General features: G+C 48.2%; 1 protein-coding gene across 1 annotated transcript in view; it reads left to right on the top strand.

Moving 5' to 3' along the window:
* The window catches only part of LOC119963589 (dynactin subunit 1-like), a 160,521-nt gene extending 144,620 nt beyond the window's left edge, over positions 1 to 15,901 (top strand). The window contains exons 12-14 of the mRNA XM_038792919.1: positions 5,062 to 5,230; positions 12,659 to 12,727; positions 15,854 to 15,901. Coding sequence (XP_038648847.1) covers positions 5,062 to 5,230; positions 12,659 to 12,727; positions 15,854 to 15,901 — 286 coding nt within the window. The remainder of the gene's footprint in view (positions 1 to 5,061; positions 5,231 to 12,658; positions 12,728 to 15,853) is intronic.
* The last annotated feature ends 3,753 nt before the right edge of the window (positions 15,902 to 19,654 follow it).

Genomic DNA, 19,654 nt, shown 5'->3' with positions numbered 1-19,654 from the left:
TATTACTGCCAATCCTCTATCCATGCTAATATATTACTGCCAATCCTCTATCCATGCTAATATATTACTGCCAATCCTCTATCCATGCTGATATATTACTGCCAATCCTCTATCCATGCTAATATATTACTGCCAATCCTCTATCCATGCTAATATATTACTGCCAATCCTCTATCCATGCTAATATATTACTGCCAATCCTCTATCCATGCTAATATATTACTGCCAATCCTCTATCCATGCTAATATATTACTGCCAATCCACTATCCATGCTAATATATTACTGCCAATCCACTATCCATGCTAATATATTACTGCCAATCCTCTATCCATGCTAATATATTACTGCCAATCCACTATCCATGCTAATATATTACTGCCAATCCTCTATCCATGCTAATATATTACTGCCAATCCTCTATCCATGCTAATATATTACTGCCAATCCACTATCCATGCTAATATATTACTGCCAATCCACTATCCATGCTAATATATTACTGCCAATCCTCTATCCATGCTAATATATTACTGCCAATCCTCTATCCATGCTAATATATTACTGCCAATCCTCTATCCATGCTAATATGTTACTGCCAATCCTCTGTCCATGCTAATATATTACTGCCAATCCTCGATCCATGCTAATATATTACTGCCAATCCTCTATCCATGCTAATATATTACTGCCAATCCTCTATCCATGCTAATATATTACTGCCAATCCTCTATCCATGCTAATATATTACTGCCAATCCTCTCTCCATGCTAATATATTACTGCCAATCCTCTCTCCATGCTAATATATTACTGCCAATCCTCTATCCATGCTAATATATTACTGCCAATCCATTATCCATGCTAATATATTACTGCCAATCCTCTATCCATGCTAATATATTACTGCCAATCCACTACCCATGCTAATATATTACTGCCAATCCTCTATCCATGCTAATATATTACTGCCAATCCTCTATCCATGCTAATATATTACTGCCAATCCTCTATCCATGCTAATATATTACTGCCAATCCTCTATCCATGCTAATATATTACTGCCAATCCTCTCTCCATGCTAATATATTACTGCCAATCCTCTATCCATGCTAATATATTACTGCCAATCCTCTATCCATGCTAATATATTACTGCCAATCCTCTCTCCATGCTAATATATTACTGCCAATCCTCTATCCATGCTAATATATTACTGCCAATCCTCTATCCATGCTGATATATTACTGCCAATCCTCTATCCATGCTAATATATTACTGCCAATCCTCTATCCATGCTAATATATTACTGCCAATCCTCTATCCATGCTAATATATTACTGCCAATCCTTATCCATGCTAATATATTACTGCCAATCCACTATCCATGCTAATATATTACTGCCAATCCACTATCCACGCTAGTATATTACTGCCAATCCTCTATCCATGCTAATATATTACTGCCAATCCTCTATCCATGCTAATATATTACTGCCAATCCTCTATCCATGCTAATATATTACTGCCAATCCTCTATCCATGCTAATATATTACTGCCAATCCTCTATCCATGCTAATATATTACTGCCAATCCACTATCCATGCTAATATATTACTGCCAATCCTCTATCCATGCTAATATATTACTGCCAATCCTCTATCCATGCTAATATATTACTGCCAATCCACTATCCATGCTAATATATTACTGCCAATCCTCGATCCATGCTAATATATTACTGCCAATCCTCGATCCATGCTAATATATTACTGCCAATCCTCTATCCATGCTAATATGTTACTGCCAATCCTCTGTCCATGCTAATATATTACTGCCAATCCTCGATCCATGCTAATATATTACTGCCAATCCTCTATCCATGCTAATATATTACTTCCAATCCTCTATCCATGCTAATATATTACTGCCAATCCTCTATCCATGCTGATATATTACTGCCAATCCTCTATCCATGCTGATATATTACTGCCAATCCTCTATCCATGCTGATATATTACTGCCAATCCTCTATCCATGCTGATATATTACTGCCAATCCTCTATCCATGCTAATATAATACTGCCAATCCTCTATCCATGCTAATATATTACTGCCAATCCACTATCCACGCTAATATATTACTGCCAATCCTCTCTCCATGCTAATATATTACTGCCAATCCTCTCTCCATGCTAATATATTACTGCCAATCCTCTATCCATGCTAATATATTACTGCCAATCCTCTATCCATGCTAATATATTACTGCCAATCCTCTATCCATGCTAATATATTACTGCCAACCCTCTATCCATGCTGATATATTACTGCCAATCCACTATCCATGCTAATATATTACTGCCAATCCTCTATCCATGCTAATATATTACTCCCAATCCTCTATCCATGCTAATATATTACTGCCAATCCACTATCCATGCTAATATATTACTGCCAATCCACTATCCATGCTAATATATTACTGCCAATCCTCTATCCATGCTAATATATTACTGCCAATCCTCTATCCATGCTGATATATTACTGCCAATCCACTATCCATGCTAATATATTACTGCCAATCCACTATCCATGCTAATATATTACTGCCAAGCATCTATCCATGCTAATATATTACTGCCAGGGCAGCACGGTGGCCTAGTGGTTAGCACAACCGCCTCACGGCGCTGAGGTCCCAGGTTCGATCCCGGCTCTGGGTCACTGTCCGTGTGGAGTTTGCATGTTCTCCCCGTGTCTGCGTGGGTTTCGCCCCCACAACCCAAAAATGTGCAGAGTAGGTGGATTGGCCATGCTAAATTGCCCCTTAATTGGAAAAAATAATTGGCTAATCTAAATTTAAAAAAATATATATATTACTGCCAATCCTCTATCCATGCTAATATATTACTGCCAATCCTCTATCCATGCTAATATATTACTGCCAATCCACTATCCATGCTAATATATTACTGCCAATCCTCTATCCATGCTAATATATTACTGTCAATCCTCTATCCATGCTAATATATTACTGCCAATCCTCTATCCATGCTAATATATTACTGCCAATCCTCTATCCATGCTAATATATTACTGCCAATCCTCTATCCATGCTAATATATTACTGCCAATCCTCTATCCATGCTAATATATTACTGCCAATCCTCTATCCATGCTAATATATTACTGCCAATCCTCTATCCATGCTAATATATTACTGCCAATCCTCTATCCATGCTAATATATTACTGCCAATCCTCTCTCCATGCTAAAATATTACTGCCAATCCTCTATCCATGCTAATATATTACTGCCAATCCTCTATCCATGCTAATATATTACTGCCAATCCTTTATCCATGCTAATATATTACTGCCAATCCACTATCCATGCTAATATATTACTGCCAATCCATTATCCATGCTAATATATTACTGCCAATCCTCTATCCATGCTGATATATTACTGCCAATCCACTATCCATGCTAATATATTACTGCCAATCCTCTATCCATGCTAATATATTACTCCCAATCCTCTATCCATGCTAATATATTACTGCCAATCCACTATCCATGCTAATATATTACTGCCAATCCACTATCCATGCTAATATATTACTGCCAATCCACTATCCACGCTAATATATTACTGCCAATCCTCTCTCCATGCTAATATATTACTGCCAATCCTCTACCCATGCTAATATATTACTGCCAATCCACTATCCATGCTAATATATTACTGCCAATCCTCTATCCATGCTGATATATTACTGCCAATCCTCTATCCATGCTTATATATTACTGCCAATCCTCTATCCATGCTAATATATTACTGCCAATCCACTATCCATGCTAATATATTACTGCCAATCCTCTATCCATGCTAATATATTACTGCCAATCCTCTCTCCATGCTAATATATTACTGCCAATCTCTATCCATGCTAATATATTACTGCCAATCCACTATCCATGCTAATATATTACTGCCAATCCTCTATCCATGCTAATATATTACTGCCAATCCTCTATCCATGCTAATATATTACTGCCAATCCTCTATCCAGGCTAATATATTACTGCCAATCCTCTATCCATGCTAATATATTACTGCCAATCCTCTATCCATGCTAATATATTACTCCCAAGCATCTATCCAAGCTAATATATTACTCCCAAGCATCTATCCATGCTAATATATTACTGCCAATCCTCTATCCATGCTAATATATTACTGCCAATCCTCTATCCATGCTAATATATTACTGCCAATCCTCTATCCATGCTAATATATTACTGCCAATCCTCTATCCATGCTAATATATTGCTGCCAATCCTCTATCCATGCTAATATATTACTCCCAAGCATCTATCCATGCTAATATATTACTGCCAATCCTCTATCCATGCTAATATATTACTCCCAAGCATCTATCCATGCTAATATATTACTGCCAATCCTCTATCCATGCTAATATATTACTGCCAATCCTCTATCCATGCTAATATATTACTCCCAATCCTCTATCCATGCTAATATATTACTGCCAATCCTCTATCCATGCTAATATATTACTCCCAAGCATCTATCCATGCTAATATATTACTCTCAATTGCATAAGCTCTGACCTTATGTGGAAACCTTTGATGTGACACTTTATTAAATGCCTTTTGTAAATCTATGTACACTACATCTATAGGTTCCCCTTGATCTACCCTGCTTGTTCCATGCTGAAAGAACTCTGATAAATTGGTTAAACACGATTTCCCTCGCTCTAATCCATGGTTACTGATTGTATTATAATGTTCGAAATGCCCTGCAAGCACCGACTTAATAATGGATTCCAGCATTTTTCCAATGACTGGCATTCGGCCAACTGGCTGACAGTTTCCAGCTTTCTGTCCCCCTTCCCCTGACTTTCCTGAATAGCGGTGTTACATTTGTGGTTTTGCAATCCACTGGACCTTTCCAGAAATGAGGGAAGTTTGGAAGAATGTTGCTTTGAGAACAGGAACCGAGAATGAACCTTGCTGACTGGTCATTTGTTCGTCAGGTCTCTGGGACGATGCAGTGTCGATATATACAAGAAGATTGGAGGACTTTACCCTGAGATGAGTGTCCATGAGAGATCGCTGGATTTCCTCATTGAACTGATGCACAAGGACCAATTAGACGAGACTGTCAATGTGGAGCCTCTCACCAAGGCCATTAAATACTATCAGGTACCAAACAGCAAACTCATCACACTGGGACCAGCATCACAGTTCCAGGCTTTGACTCCATGATTAACCCCTGGTTGCAGTCAGTAATTATCCCTGGTTACAGTTAGTGACTGATTACTGGTTTAGTCAATGGATTATCCCTGATTAGAGTCAGTGGTTGATCCCTAGTTAGAGTACTTTGCTGCGTTACACGAGTGATCAGGCAATGTCAGTTACCTCGAGCTGCCGTTACTGTCATTAGATGGGATATCCGTCTTTACCATCAGTTAATTATCTCTGGTTACTGAGCTGGGAGTTACTGTCAGTGGGTTATCGCTGGTTACTGAGCTGGGAGTTACTGTCAGTGGGTTATCGCTGGTTACTGAGCTGGGAGTTAGTGTCAGTGGGTTATCACTGGTTACTGAGCAGGGAGTTGCTGTCAGTGGGTTACCGCTGGTTACTGAGCTGGGAGTTACTGTCAGTGGGTTATCTCTGGTTACTGAGCTGGGAGTTACTGTCAGTGGGTTATCGTAGGTTACTGAGCTGGGACTTACTGTCAGTGGGTTATCGCTGGTTACTGAGCTGGGAGTTACTGTCAGTGGGTTATCGCTGGTTACTGAGCTGGGAGTTACTGTCAGTGGGTTATCACTGGTTACTGAGCTGGGAGTTACTGTCAGTGGGTTATCGCTGGTTACTGAGCTGGGAGTTACTGTCAGTGGGTTATCGCTGGTTACTGAGCTGGGAGTTACTGTCAGTGGGTTATCGCTGGTTACTGAGCTGGGAGTTACTGTCAGTGGGTTATCGCTGGTTACTGAGCTGGGAGTTACTGTCAGTGGGTTATCGCTGGTTACTGAGCTGGACGTTACTGTCAGTGGGTTATCGCTGGTTACTGAGCTGGGAGTTACTGTCAGTGGGTTATCGCTGGTTACTGAGCTGGGCGTTACTGTCAGTGGGTTATCACTGGTTACTGAGCTGGGAGTTACTATCAGTGGGTTATCGCTGGTTACTGAGCTGGACGTTACTGTCAGTAGGCTATAGCTGGTTACTGAGCTGGGAGTTACTGTCAGTGGGTTATTGCTGGTTACTGAGTTGGGCGTTACTGTCAGTGGTTTATCTCTGGTTACTGAGCTGGGAGTTACTGTCAGTGGGTTATCGCTGGTTACTGAGCAGGGAGTTACTGTCAGTAGGTTATCGCTGGTTACTGAGCTGGGAGTTACTGTCAGTGGGTTATCTCTGGTTACTGAGCTGGGAGTTACTGTCAGTGGGTTATCTCTGGTTACTGAGCTGGGAGTTAGTGTCAGTGGGTTATCTCTGGTTACTGAGCTGGGAGTTAGTGTCAGGGGGTTATCACTGATTACTGAGTTGGGAGTTACTGTCAGTGGGTTATCGCTGGTTACTGAGCAGGGAGTTACTGTCAGTGGGTTATCTCTGGTTACTGAGCTGGGAGTTAGTGTCAGTGGGTTATCACTGGTTACTGAGCAGGGAGTTACTGTCAGTGGGTTATCTCTGGTTACTGAGCAGGGAGTTACTGTCAGTGGGTTATCGCTGGGCACTGAGCTGGGAGTTACTGTCAGTGGGTTATCGCTGGTTACTGAGCTGGGAGTTACTGTCAGTGGGTTATCACTGGTTACTGAGCAGGGAGTTACTGTCAGTGGGTTATCGCTGGGCACTGAGCTGGGAGTTACTGTCAGTGGGTTATCGCTGGTTACTGAGCTGGGAGTTACTGTCAGTGGGTTATCGCTGGTTACTGAGCTGGGAGTTACTGTCAGTGGGTTATCGCTGGTTACTGAGCTGTGTTACTGTCAGTGGGTTATCGCTGGTTACTGAGTTGGGAGTTACTGTCAGTGGGTTATCGCTGGTTACTGAGCTGGGAGTTACTGTCAGTGGGTTACCGCTGGTTACTGAGTTGGGAGTTACTGTCAGTGGGTTACCGCTGGTTACTGAGCTGGGCGTTACTGTCAGTGGGTTACCGCTGGTTACTGAGCTGGGCGTTACTGTCAGTGGGTTATCGCTGGTTACTGAGCTGGGAGTTACTGTCAGTGGGTTATCGCTGGTTACTGAGCTGGGAGTTACTGTCAGTGGGTTATCTCTGGTTACTGACCTGGGAGTTACTGTCAGTGGGTTTTCTCTGGTTACTGAGTTGGGAGTTACTGTCAGTGGATTATCGCTGGTTACTGAGCAGGGAGTTACTGTCAGTGGGTTATCTCTGGTTACTGACCTGGGAGTTACTGTCAGTGGGTTATCGCTGGTTACTGAGTTGGGAGTTACTGTCAGTGGTTTATCTCTGGTTACTGAGCTGTGTTACTGTCAGTGGGTTATCGCTGGTTACTGAGTTGGGAGTTACTGTCAGTGGGTTATCGCTGGTTACTGAGCAGGGAGTTACTGTCAGTGGGTTATCGCTGGTTACTGAGCTGGGAGTTACTGTCAGTGGGTTATCGCTGGTTACGGAGCTGGGAGTTACTGTCAGTGGGTTATCACTGGTTACTGAGCTGGGAGTTACTGTCAGTGGGTTATCGCTGGTTACTGAGCTGGGAGTTACTGTCAGTGGGTTATCGCTGGTTACTGAGTTGGGAGTTACTGTCAGTGGGTTATCGCTGGTTACGGAGCTGGGAGTTACTGTCAGTGGGTTATCACTGGTTACTGAGCTGGGAGTTACTGTCAGTGGGTTATCGCTGGTTACTGAGCTGGGAGTTACTGTCAGTGGGTTATCGCTGGTTACTGAGTTGGGAGTTACTGTCAGTGGGTTATCGCTGGTTACTGAGCTGGGAGTTACTGTCAGTGGGTTACCGCTGGTTACTGAGTTGGGAGTTACTGTCAGTGGGTTACCGCTGGTTACTGAGCTGGGCGTTACTGTCAGTGGGTTACCGCTGGTTACTGAGCTGGGCGTTACTGTCAGTGGGTTATCGCTGGTTACTGAGCTGGGAGTTACTGTCAGTGGGTTATCGCTGGTTACTGAGCTGGGAGTTACTGTCAGTGGGTTATCTCTGGTTACTGACCTGGGAGTTACTGTCAGTGGGTTTTCTCTGGTTACTGAGTTGGGAGTTACTGTCAGTGGATTATCGCTGGTTACTGAGCAGGGAGTTACTGTCAGTGGGTTATCTCTGGTTACTGACCTGGGAGTTACTGTCAGTGGGTTATCGCTGGTTACTGAGTTGGGAGTTACTGTCAGTGGTTTATCTCTGGTTACTGAGCTGTGTTACTGTCAGTGGGTTATCGCTGGTTACTGAGTTGGGAGTTACTGTCAGTGGGTTATCGCTGGTTACGGAGCTGGGAGTTACTGTCAGTGGGTTATCACTGGTTACTGAGCTGGGAGTTACTGTCAGTGGGTTATCTCTGGTTACTGAGTTGGGAGTTACTGTCAGTGGGTTATTGCTTGTTACTGAGCTGGGAGTTACTGTCAGTGGGTTACCGCTGGTTACTGAGCTGGGAGTTACTGTCAGTGGGTTATCACTGGTTACTGAGCTGGGAGTTACTGTCAGTGGGTTATTGCTTGTTACTGAGCTGGGAGTTACTGTCAGTGGGTTACCGCTGGTTACTGAGCTGGGAGTTACTGTCAGTGGGTTATCACTGGTTACTGAGCTGGGAGTTACTGTCAGTGGGTTATTGCTGGTTACTGAGCTGGTTACTGAGCAGGGAGTGACTGTCAGTGGGTTATCGCTGGTTACTGAGCTGGGAGTTACTGTCAATGGGTTATCTCTGGTTACTGAGCTGGGAGTTACTGTCAGTCGGTTATCTCTGGTTACTGAGCTGTGTTACTGTCAGTGGGTTATCGCTGGTTACTGAGCTGGACATTACTGTCAGTGGGTTATCTCTGGTTACTGAGCTGGGCGTTACTGTCAGTGGGTTATCACTGGTTACTGAGCTGGGAGTTACTGTCAGTGGGTTATCGCTGGTTACTGAGCTGGGAGTTACTGTCAGTGGGTTATCTCTGGTTACTGAGCTGGGAGTTACTGTCAGTGGGTGTTCGCTGGTTACTGAGCTCGACGTTACTGTCAGTGGGTTATCACTGGTTACTGAGCTGGGAGTTACTGTCAGTGGGTTATCGCTGGTTACTGAGCTGGGCGTTACTGTCAGTGGGTTATCTCTGGTTTCTGAGCTGAGAGTTACTGTCAGTGGGTTATCGCTGGTTACTGAGCTGAGAGTTACTGTCAGTGGATTATCGCTGGTTACTGAGCTGAGAGTTACTGTCAGTGGGTTATCGCTGGTTACTGAGCTGAGAGTTACTGTCAGTGGGTTATCGCTGGTTACTGAGCTGAGAGTTACTGTCAGTGGGTTATCGCTGGTTACTGAGCTGGGAGTTACTGTCAGTGGGTTATCGCTGGTTACTGAGCTGAGAGTTACTGTCAGTGGGTTATCGCTGGGCACTGAGCTGGAAGTTACTGTCAGTGGGTTATCACTGGTTACTGAGCAGGGAGTGACTGTCAGTGAATTATCACTGGTTACTGAGCTGGGAGTTACAGTCAGTGGGTTATCGCTGGTTACTGAGCTGAGAGTTACTGTCAGTGGGTTATCGCTGGTTACTGAGCTGAGAGTTACTGTCAGTGGGTTATCACTGGTTACTGAGCTGTGTTACTGTCAGTGGGTTATCTCTGGTTACTGAGCTGAGATTTACTGTCAGTGGGTTATCGCTGGTTACTGAGCTGAGAGTTACTGTCAGTGGGTTATCGCTGGTTACTGAGCTGGGAGTTACTGTCAGTGGGTTATCGCTGGTTACTGAGCTGGGCGTTACTGTCAGTGGGTTATCACTGGTTACTGAGCAGGGAGTTACTGTCAGTGGGTTATCACTGGTTACTGAACAGGGAGTTACTGTCAGTGGGTTATCACTGGTTACTGAGCTGGGAGTTACTGTCAGTGGGTTATCGCTGATTACTGAGCTGGGAGTTACTGTTAGTGGGTTATCGCTGGTTACTGAGCTGGGAGTTACTGTCAGTGGGTTATCGCTGGTTACTGAGTTGGGAGTTACTGTCAGTAGGTTATCGCTGGTTACTGAGCTGGGAGTTACTGTCAGTGGGTTATTGCTGGTTACTGAGTTGGGAGTTACTGTCAGTGGGTTATCGCTGGTTACTGAGTTGGGAGTTACTGTCAGTGGGTTATCGCTGGTTACTGAGTTGGGAGTTACTGTCAGTGGGTTATCTCTGGTTACTGAGCTGTGTTACTGTCAGTGGGTTATCTCTGGTTACTGAGCTGAGAGTTACTGTCAGTGGGTTATCGCTGGTTACTGAGCTGGGAGTTACTGTCAGTGGGTTATCGCTGGTTACTGAGCTGGGAGTTACTGTCAGTGGGTTATCTCTGGTTACTGAGCTGGGAGTTACTGTCAGTGGGTTATCTCTGGTTACTGAGCTGGGAGTTACTGTCAGTGGGTTATCGCTGGTTACTGAGCTGAGAGTTACTGTCAGTGGGTTATCGCTGGGCACTGAGCTGGGAGTTACTGTCAGTGGGTTATCGCTGGTTACTGAGCTGGTTACTGAGCTGGGAGTTACTGTCAGTGGGTTATCGCTGGTTACTGAGCTGGGAGTTACTGTCAGTGGGTTATCACTGGTTACTGAGCTGTGTTACTGTCAGTGGGTTATCGCTGGTTACTGAACTGTGTTACTGTCAGTGCGTTATCACTGGTTACTGAGCAGGGAGTTACTGTCAGTGGGTTATCGCTGGTTACTGAGCTGGGAGTTACTGTCAGTGGGTTATCGCTGGTTACTGAGCAGGCGTTACTGATTCAAACCAAAGATAACTGACCAGCAGTATCCTGCGATAAAGCACTGAGTTAACTCAGCACAGAAACTAATTTAACCAGAGATTGCCCGTTGACTTAAACACTTAATGCATCAGCTGGGATAAGGAATAGGCCAGTGACTGTAACGGGCATTACCCCAGTGACTGTAACGGGCATTACCCCAGTGACTGTAACGGGCATTACCCCCGTGACTGTAACGGGCATTACCCCCGTGACTGTAACGGGCATTACCCCCCGTGACTGTAACGGGCATTACCCCCGTGACTGTAACGGGCATTACCCCAGTGACTGTAACGGGCATTACCCCAGTGACTGTAACGGGCATTACCCCAGTGACTGTAACGGGCATTACCCCAGTGACTGTAACGGGCATTACCCCAGTGACTGTAACGGGCATTACCCCAGTGACTGTAACGGGCATTACCCCAGTGACTGTAACGGGCATTACCCCAGTGACTGTAACGGGCATTACCCCAGTGACTGTAACGGGCATTACCCCAGTGACTGTAACGGGCATTACCCCAGTGACTGTAACGGGCATTACCCCAGTGACTGTAACGGGCATTACCCCAGTGACTGTAACGGGCATTACCCCAGTGACTGTAACGGGCATTACCCCAGTGACTGTAACGGGCATTACCCCAGTGACTGTAACGGGCATTACCCCAGTGACTGTAACGGGCATTACCCCAGTGACTGTAACGGGCATTACCCCAGTGACTGTAACGGGCATTACCCCAGTGACTGTAACGGGCATTACCCCAGTGACTGTAATGGGCATTACCCCAGTGACTGTAATGGGCATTACCCCAGTGACTGTAACGGGCATTACCCCAGTGACTGTAACGGGCATTACCCCAGTGACTGTAACGGGCATTACCCCAGTGACTGTAACGGGCATTACCCCAGTGACTGTAACGGGCATTACCCCAGTGACTGTAATGGGCATCACCCCAGTGACTGTAACGGGCATTACCCCAGTGACTGTAACGGGCATTACCCCAGTGACTGTAACCAGCATCACCCCAGTGACTGTAATGGGCATTACCCCAGTGACTGTAACGGGCATTACCCTAGTGACTGTAACGGGCATTACCCCAGTGACTGTAACCAGCATCACCCCAGTGACTGTAACGGGCATTACCCCAGTGACTGTAATGGGCATTACTCCAGTGACTGTAACGGGCATTACCCCAGTGACTGTAACGGGCATTACCCCAGTGACTGTAACGGGCATTACCCCCGTGACTGTAACGGGCATTACCCCAGTGACTGTAACGGGCATTACCCCAGTGACTGTAACGGGCATTACCCCAGTGACTGTAATGGGCATTACCCCAGTGACTGTAACGGGCATTACCCCAGTGACTGTAACGGGCATTACCCCAGTGACTGTAACGGGCATTACCCCAGTGACTGTAACGGGCATTACCCCAGTGACTGTAACCTGTGACTCTAAGCAGAGAGAAGGCCCTGACTGTAACAAGCGGTGTTGATGTTGGGGAAATGACGAGGGGTTGGAAGCTGGGGGCAGTGACCATCAGGTGGTGAGTGAGGCTGGAGTCTCTGCCTCAAGTGTAATGCGCCGTGCCTCGGAATAACTGATTTAAATCTGACGTATTTTTATAATATGCCCACTGACTCCATCTCCTTTGAATCGGTTTGCATGAGTCTTATGGTTTTGTGTTTTGTGTTAAACATTTCTGTTCTCACCGCAGCATCTCTACAGCATTCACCTGTTGGAGCAAAGTGAGGATTGTACTGTGCAGCTGGCCGACCACATCAAGGTAAGTGTGACACACAGTCACTATACATGGGTAGGTTTGACACCCAGTCACTATACATGGGTAGGTTTGACACACAGTCACTATATGTAGGTACGTGTGTCACACAGTCACTATACGTAGGTACGTGTGTCACACAGTCACTATACGTAGGTAGGTGTGTCACGCAGTCACTATTATTATAGAATTTACAGTGCAGAAAGAGGCCATTCAGCCCATCGAGTCTGCACCGGCTCTTGGAAAGAGCACCCTAAATAAGGTCAATACCTCCACCCTATCCCCATAACCCAGTAACCCCACCCAACACTAAGGGCAATTTTGGACACTAAGGGCAATTTATCATGGCCAATCCACCTAACCCGCACATCTTTGGACTGTGGGAGGAAACCGGAGCACCCGGAGGAAACCTACGCACACACGGGGAGGATGTGCAGGTAGGTAGTTGTGACACCCAGTCACTATACGTAGGTACGTGTGTCACACAGTCACTATACGTAGGTACGTGTGTCACACAGTCACTATACGTAGGTACGTGTGTCACCTAGTCACTATACGTAGGTACGTGTGCCACCCAGTCACTATACGTAGGTACGTGTGACACCCAGTCACTATACGTAGGTACGTGTGTCACACAGTCACTATATGTAGGTACGTGTGACACACAGTCACTATATGTAGGTACGTGTGTCACACAGTCACTATACGTAGGTACGTGTGTCACAGTCACTATACGTAGGTACGTGTGTCACAGTCACTATACGTAGGTACGTGTGTCACACAGTCACTATACGTAGGTACGTGTGTCACCCAGTCACTATATGTAGGTACGTGTGACACCCAGTCACTATACGTAGGTACGTGTGTCACACAGTCACTATATGTAGGTACGTGTGACACACAGTCACTATACGTAGGTACGTGTGACACACAGTCACTATACGTAGGTACGTGTGTCACACAGTCACTATACGTAGGTACGTGTGACACACAGTCACTATACGTAGGTACGTGTGACACACAGTCACTATATGTAGGTACGTGTGTCACAGTCACTATATGTAGGTACGTGTGTCACCCAGTCACTATACGTAGGTACGTGTGACACCCAGTCACTGTACGTAGGTACGTGTGTCACACAGTCACTATACGTAGGTACGTGGTCACACAGTCACTATACGTAGGTACGTGTGACACACAGTCACTATACGTAGGTACGTGTGTCACCCAGTCACTATACGTAGGTACATGTGTCACACAGTCACTATACGTAGGTACGTGTGTCACCCAGTCACTATACGTAGGTACGTGTGTCACACAGTCACTATACGTAGGTACGTGTGTCACAGTCACTATACGTAGGTACGTGTGTCACCCAGTCACTATATGTAGGTACGTGTGACACCCAGTCACTATACGTAGGTACGTGTGTCACACAGTCACTATACGTAGGTACGTGTGTCACCCAGTCACTATACGTAGGTACGTGTGTCACAGTCACTATACGTAGGTACGTGTGACACACAGTCACTATACGTAGGTACGTGTGTCACAGTCACTATATGTAGGTACGTGTGTCACCCAGTCACTATACGTAGGTACGTGTGTCACACAGTCACTATACGTAGGTACGTGTGTCACACAGTCACTATACGTAGGTACGTGTGTCACACAGTCACTATACGTAGGTACGTGTGACACACAGTCACTATACGTAGGTACGTGTGACACACAGTCACTATATGTAGGTACGTGTGTCACAGTCACTATATGTAGGTACGTGTGTCACAGTCACTATATGTAGGTACGTGTGTCACACAGTCACTATACGTAGGTACGTGTGACACACAGTCACTATACGTAGGTACGTGTGACACACAGTCACTATATGTAGGTACGTGTGTCACAGTCACTATATGTAGGTACGTGTGTCACCCAGTCACTATACGTAGGTACGTGTGACACCCAGTCACTGTACGTAGGTACGTGTGTCACACAGTCACTATACGTAGGTACGTGGTCACACAGTCACTATACGTAGGTACGTGTGACACACAGTCACTATACGTAGGTACGTGTGTCACCCAGTCACTATACGTAGGTACGTGTGTCACACAGTCACTATACGTAGGTACGTGTGTCACCCAGTCACTATACGTAGGTACGTGTGTCACACAGTCACTATACGTAGGTACGTGTGTCACAGTCACTATACGTAGGTACGTGTGTCACCCAGTCACTATATGTAGGTACGTGTGACACCCAGTCACTATACGTAGGTACGTGTGTCACACAGTCACTATACGTAGGTACGTGTGTCACCCAGTCACTATACGTAGGTACGTGTGACACCCAGTCACTATACGTAGGTACGTGTGTCACACAGTCACTATACGTAGGTACGTGTGTCACAGTCACTATACGTAGGTACGTGTGACACACAGTCACTATACGTAGGTACGTGTGTCACAGTCACTATATGTAGGTACGTGTGTCACCCAGTCACTATACGTAGGTACGTGTGTCACACAGTCACTATACGTAGGTACGTGTGTCACACAGTCACTATACGTAGGTACGTGTGACACCCAGTCACTGTACGTAGGTACGTGTGTCACACAGTCACTATAGGTAGGTAGGTGTGTCACGCAGTCACTATACGTAGGTAGGTGTGACACCCAGTCATAGAATCATAGAATTCACAGTGCAGAAGGAGGCCATTTGGCCCATCGGGTCTGCACCGGCCCTTGGAAAGAGCTCCCTACTCCAGCCCATGCCTGCACCCTATCCCCTTTATCCCCGTAACCCAGTAACACCACCTAACCTGTTGGACACTAAGGGCTATTTATCATGCCCAATCCACTTAACAGCACGTCTTTGGACTGTGGGAGGAAACCGGAGCACCCGGAGGAAACCCACGCACACACGGGGAGAATGTGAAGACTCTGCACAGACAGTGACCCAATGGAGAAATGAAACTGGGACCCTGGCGCTGTGGAGCAACAGTGCTAACCACTGTGTTACCGTGGCGCCCACTTTCAGTCTGAAGCACATATTCAGCCTGCTTCTCAACTCACTCCCGTCATCAACACTTTATCTTCCTCGTCTTCATTTCTCTCTTTTGCCATCCAGCGAACTCTGGGTTTGTTTGCCCCAAGTTTCCGTTTGGAGGGAATATAGCTCGGCTGTCCCTGAACTAAGTCGCCTTTTGTTCAGCCACCAATTTTCCTGCCAACCTTTCATTCCAATTGATTTGGCCCAGATCTGTTCTTACCCCACTGGGCTTTCCCCAAATGCAATACGTCACACTTGTCCAAAATGAAATATTTCTGCCACTTTACTGCCGAGCTAACCACTTCCTCCCTCACTCCATCACTACGCTGGGAGCCTCACTCCAGCTTCCTCCCTCACTCCAGCTTCCTGCCTCACTCCAGCTTCCTCCCTCACTCCATCACTACGCTGGGAGCCTCACTCCAGCTTCCTCCCTCACTCCAGCTTCCTGCCTCACTCCAGCTTCCTCCCTCACTCCATCACTACGCTGGGAGCCTCACTCCAGCTTCCTCCCTCACTCCAGCTTCCTCCCTCACTCCATCACTAGGCTGGGAGCCTCACTCCAGCTTCCTCCCTCACTCCAGCTTCCTGCCTCACTCCAGCTTCCTCCCTCACTCCATCACTACGCTGGGAGCCTCACTCCAGCTTCCTCCCTCACTCCAGCTTCCTTCCTCACTCCAGCTTCCTTCCTCACTCCATCACTACGCTGGGAGCCTCACTCCAGCTTCCTGCCTCACTCCAGCTTCCTCCCTCACTCCAGCTTCCTTCCTCACTCCATCACTACGCTGGGAGCCTCACTCCAGCTTCCTGCCTCACTCCAGCTTCCTCCCTCACTCCATCGCTACGCTGGGAGCCTCACTCCAGCTTCCTCCCTCACTCCAGCTTCCTCCCTCACTCCAGCTTCCTTCCTCACTCCGTCACTACGCTGGGAGCCTCACTCCAGCTTCCTCCCTCACTCCAGCTTCCTTCCTCACTCCAGCTTCCTTCCTCACTCCAGCTTCCTCCCTCACTCCCTCACCCCAGCTTCCTCCCTCACTCCATCACTACGCTGGGAGCCTCACTCCAGCTTCCTGCCTCACTCCAGCTTCCTCCCTCACTCCATCGCTACGCTGGGAGCCTCACTCCAGCTTCCTCCCTCACTCCAGCTTCCTTCCTCACTCCAGCTTCCTTCCTCACTCCAGCTTCCTTCCTCACTCCAGCTTCCTTCCTCACTCCAGCTTCCTTCCTCACTCCGTCACTACGCTGGGAGCCTCACTCCAGCTTCCTCCCTCACTCCAGCTTCCTTCCTCACTCCAGCTTCCTCCCTCACTCCAGCTTCCTTCCTCACTCCAGCTTCCTCCCTCACTCCAGCTTCCTTCCTCACTCCAGCTTCCTTCCTCACTCCAGCTTCCTCCCTCACTCCAGCTTCCTCCCTCACTCCGTCACTACGCTGGGAGCCTCACTCCAGCTTCCTCCCTCACTCCAGCTTCCTCCCTCACTCCAGCTTCCTCCCTCACTCCAGCTTCCTCCCTCACTCCATCACTACGCTGGGAGCCTCACTCCAGCTTCCTTCCTCACTCCAGCTTCCTCCCTCACTCCAGCTTCCTTCCTCACTCCAGCTTCCTCCCTCACTCCATCACTACACTGGGAGCCTCACTCCAGCTTCCTTATCACTCCGTCACTACGCTGGGAGCCTCACTCCAGCTTCCTCCCTCACTACGCTGGGAGCCTCACTCCAGCTTCCTCCCTCACTCCAGCTTCCTCCCTCACTCCAGCTTCCTCCCTCACTCCAGCTTCCTCCCTCACTCCATCACTACGCTGGGAGCCTCACTCCAGCTTCCTCCCTCACTCCATCACTACGCTGGGAGCCTCACTCCAGCTTCCTTCCTCACTCCATCACTCCAGCTTCCTTCCTCACTCCAGCTTCCTCCCTCACTCCAGCTTCCTCCCTCACTCCATCACTCCAGCTTCCTCCCTCACTCCAGCTTCCTCCCTCACTCCATCACTACGCTGGGAGCCTCACTCCAGCTTCCTTCCTCACTCCAGCTTCCTCCCTCACTCCAGCTTCCTCCCTCACTCCATCACTACGCTGGGAGCCTCACTCCAGCTTCCTTCCTCACTCCAGCTTCCTCCCTCACTCCAGCTTCCTCCCTCACTCCATCACTACGCTGGGAGCCTCACTCCAGCTTCCTCCCTCACTCCATCTCTACGCTGGGAGCCTCACTCCAGCTTCCTTCCTCACTCCAGCTTCCTCCCTCACTCCAGCTTCCTTCCTCACTCCAGCTTCCTTCCTCACTCCAGCTTCCTCCCTCACTACGCTGGGAGCCTCACTCCAGCTTCCTCCCTCACTCCATCACTACGCTGGGAGCCTCACTCCAGCTTCCTTCCTCACTCCAGCTGCCTCCCTCACTCCAGCTTCCTCCCTCACTCCAGCGTCCTCCCTCACTCCATCACTACGCTGGGAGCCTCACTCCAGCTTCCTCCCTCACTCCATCGCTGCGCTGGGAGCCTCACTCCAGCTTCCTCCCTCACTCCAGCTTCCTCCCTCACTCCATCACTACGCTGGGAGCCTCACTCCAACTTCCTCCCTCACTCCATCACTACGCTGGGAGCCGCACTCCAGCTTCCTTCCTCACTCCATCACTCCAGCTTCCTTCCTCACTCCAGCTTCCTCCCTCACTCCAGCTTCCTTCCTCACTCCAGCTTCCTCCCTCACTCCAGCTTCCTCCCTCACTCCAGCTTCCTTCCTCACTCCGGCTTCCTTCCTCACTCCAGCTTCCTTCCTCACTCCAGCTTCCTTCCTCACTCCAGCTTCCTTCCTCACTCCAGCTTCCTGCCTCACTCCAGCTTCCTCCCTCACTCCAGCTTCCTCCCTCACTCCAGCTTCCTTCCTCACTCCAGCTTCCTCCCTCACTCCAGCTTCCTCCCTCACTCCAGCTTCCTTCCTCACTCCGTCACTACGCTGGGAGCCTCACTCCAGCTTCCTCCCTCACTCCAGCTTCCTTCCTCACTCCGGCTTCCTTCCTCACTCCGGCTTCCTTCCTCACTCCGGCTTCCTTCCTCACTCCAGCTTCCTCCCTCACTCCAGCTTCCTGCCTCACTCCGTCACTACGCTGGGAGCCTCACTCCAGCTTCCTTCCTCACTCCAGCTTCCTTCCTCACTCCAGCTTCCTTCCTCACTCCAGCTTCCTCCCTCACTCCAGCTTCCTCTCTCACTCCGTCTCTACGCTGGGAGCCTCACTTCAGCTTCCTCCCTCACTCCAGCTTCCTCCCTCACTCCGTCACTACGCTGGGAGCCTCACTCCAGCTTCCTCCCTCACTCCAGCTTCCTCCCTCACTCCAGCTTCCTTCCTCACTCCATCACTACGCTGGGAGCCTCACTCCAGCTTCCTCCCTCACTCCAGCTTCCTCCCTCACTCCAGCTTCCTCCCTCACTCCAGCTTCCTCCCTCACTCCAGCTTCCTCCCTCACTCCAGCTTCCTCCCTCACTCCAGCTTCCTCCCTCACTCCAGCTTCCTCCCTCACTCCAGCTTCCTTCCTCACTCCAGCTTCCTTCCTCACTCCAGCTTCCTCCCTCACTCCGTCACTACGTTGGGAGCCTCACTCCAGCTTCCTTCCTCACTCCGTCACTACGCTGGGAGCCTCACTCCAGCTTCCTTCCTCACTCCGTCACTACGCTGGGAGCCTCACTCCAGCTTCCTTCCTCACTCCGTCACTACACTGGGAGCCTCACTCCAGCTTCCTTCCTCACTCCGTCACTACGCTGGGAGCCTCACTCCAGCTTCCTCCCTCACTCCAGCTTCCTTCCTCACTCCAGCTTCCTTCCTCACTCCAGCTTCCTCCCTCACTCCAGCTTCCTTCCTCACTCCGTCACTACGCTGGGAGCCTCACTCCAGCCTCCTG

Source organism: Scyliorhinus canicula, chromosome 3 (assembly GCF_902713615.1).
Source record: "Scyliorhinus canicula chromosome 3, sScyCan1.1, whole genome shotgun sequence".
In the NCBI taxonomy this organism is placed as follows: Eukaryota; Metazoa; Chordata; class Chondrichthyes; order Carcharhiniformes; family Scyliorhinidae; genus Scyliorhinus; species Scyliorhinus canicula.
The sequence above is the reverse complement of the archived record's forward strand: the minus strand, read 5'-3'. Positions and strand labels throughout refer to the sequence as shown.